General features: G+C 35.0%; 1 protein-coding gene across 1 annotated transcript; it reads left to right on the forward strand.

Moving 5' to 3' along the window:
• Positions 1-184: 184 nt before the first annotated feature.
• LOC129571369 (uncharacterized) lies at positions 185-1,124 on the forward strand (the record flags this gene model as incomplete). Its single annotated transcript, XM_055451159.1, has 5 exons — positions 185-280; positions 554-596; positions 712-765; positions 852-950; positions 1,026-1,124. Coding segments are annotated over exons 1-5 (349 nt in total), but the record flags the coding sequence as incomplete, so codon positions are not given.
• Between the last annotated feature and the right edge of the window lie 1,393 nt (positions 1,125-2,517).

Below are 2,517 nucleotides of genomic sequence, written 5' to 3' on the forward strand. Positions count from 1 at the left end.
ATCAATTGTTTTGACATTGTTATCTTGAAAAATGTGTGCGATAATATTTTGTGGGCTTTAATTAGAATCGTCATTGTACGTGGATTGAATCATACAGTGTGTTGCCCACCGACGTGGCCACACTTGAAAAGTATATAAGAGGATGCGTTCGATTCGAATGTCCATCAAACAGTCCTTACCAATTGATACGTTCATAGTAGACTTTCAATAGTTCGAAGCTAGAAAAATGCTGAGTCGAAGTTCTTTCACACTGCTGCTCATTGGCTTGATAGTATCCGAGGTGAGTCGACAATTTCAGTCGATTTTTTTTGAATTTTTCATGTTTGATACTTTTCGTGGACAATTTGTGATAATTTTTTCTGAAATAATTTAAAAAATGAAAAGTGTCCTTTTTTCAAGTTCTCAAATTGAAAAAATTCTTCTATTCCAAAAAATTGTCCACCGGAAACTTTTATTCTATTAAAAACAGTTGAAAACTGTTATTTATACATAATGTATTAATCTCATCCGTTGGTCCCATTCCAAATGTATCACTTTGATTTAATTTCCACAGTTCTTAATCGGGGATGTGAGCGGAGCACCACCCGCGAGGAACGGTAAGATTGAAGTTTCATTTATTTATCCAGTTTAACTCTTAAATTCCATATACAAAGCACCTTGTAACGAAGAAATGGGAACCTCATTTATGCCAAACTTTTCATACGTTTTTAGTAAACGAAAAAGACATGTATGGAGAGACAGCTCTGCATAGAGCTGCTTTTGCTGGTAATTTTGGACATTTTTCTTTATAAAAAAGAATGTTTTGTTCAATCCGTTTCATTGATCTATGAATATTTGTCATATTCTTTCAGGCAAAGTGAAGGAAGCTGAAAACCTCATCGCTGAAGGAGCCGACCTCAATATTGGAAATAATTTTAATGAGACGGCTCTGCATTATGCTGCTAAGAAAGGTAACGTTGAATACTTATTGTTATTGAATAAAAGATTGACCTGATTTTATCCTATCGATCGGTGTTATTGTTCAGGTCACAAGAGTGTCGCCGAACTTCTCATCCACAAAGGAGCCAATCTTGATAGTGAAACTAATATGAAAAAGACACCTCTTCATTGTGCTGCTTCCCATGGTAATTTAGAAGAATACTCTTTTCGAGTACTATGCGCATTAGTATAGTAGCAGCAAGCACTGAATATGCTTTGGCCAATAGACAAGCATATCGCGATGCAACTGCGGCGCACACAACTATCGTGCAAACAAACATCGCATATACAGCCATCGCAACCAACTCACACACGAAACCGACTAGCATATATACACGGGTGTCAGAGTTGTGTGTGATGTCTACTACACTTCGTCAGTGCAGCCTTGACTTTTTTTTTCACTAAATGGGAAATTGGTTTAATTTTTTTATTGATCCGTATTATTTTAGGTCACGGAGGTGTCGCTGATGTGCTTCTCAAGAATGGAGCTAACGCTGATATTGGAGATGTTTGGAATATCACAGCTCTTCATTTAGCTGCTGAATATGGTAATGTTGAATACTTGTTTTCATTAAATAAAAGATTGATTTGATCTTTCCATCGATCCGAATTATTTTTCAGGTCACAAAAATGTCGCCGAGGTTCTCCTCAACAAAGGCGCCAGTATGGATATCATGAATCATTATAATAATACACCTCTTCATTATGCTGCTATGCATGGTAATGTTGAATTGTTATTTTCACAAAATAAAGAATCGGTTTAATCTTTTTCATCGATCTCAATTATTTCTAAGGTCACAAGAATGTTGCTGAACTTCTCATCGAAAAAGGAGCCAAAGTTGATATTAGAAATCTTGAGAATCCAACACCTCTTCATTTTGCTGCTCTAAATGGTAATGTTGAATAGTTATTTTCACAAAATAAAGAATCGATTTGATCTTTTTCATCGATCTGAATTATTTTTCAGGTCACAAAAATGTCGCCGAGGTTCTCCTCAACAAAGGCGCCAGTATGGATATCACGAATCATCTTCATAATACACCTCTTCATTATGCTGCTGAAAATGGTAATGTTGAATAGTTATTTTCACAAAATAAAGAATCGGTTTGATCTTTTTCATCGATCTCAATTATTTCTAAGGTCACAAGAATGTTGCTGAACTTCTCATCAAAAAAGGAGCCAAAGTTGATATTAGAAATCTTGAGAATCTAACACCTCGTCAGTTAGCTGTTAACCATGGTACTGCTGACTAAATTAAATACCGCTTTGATCTTTTCATTGATCTGTATTATTTTTCAGGTCACAATAATGTCGCTAACCTTTTAATCGGTAAGTAAAAGAAACCAAATTATTATTGCAGAACAATTGGAATAGATTCAATATGCTGTCAACAATGGTAATGTTTACTTTTCCGTACACTTTGTTAAGAGAATTGAAATGGAAAGATTTTTTCAATATTTATTTAACCCTCAACCGCATGAATTTTTCCCAAAGCTGGGAATTTTTTCCCTGGTTTATTTTGATGAATAATTCCGAAAA

This window comes from Sitodiplosis mosellana, unplaced genomic scaffold (genome assembly GCF_009176505.1).
Source record: "Sitodiplosis mosellana isolate CC-2019 unplaced genomic scaffold, AAFC_SMos_1.0 Smas_scaffold_2181, whole genome shotgun sequence".
Taxonomy (NCBI): Eukaryota; Metazoa; Arthropoda; class Insecta; order Diptera; family Cecidomyiidae; genus Sitodiplosis; species Sitodiplosis mosellana.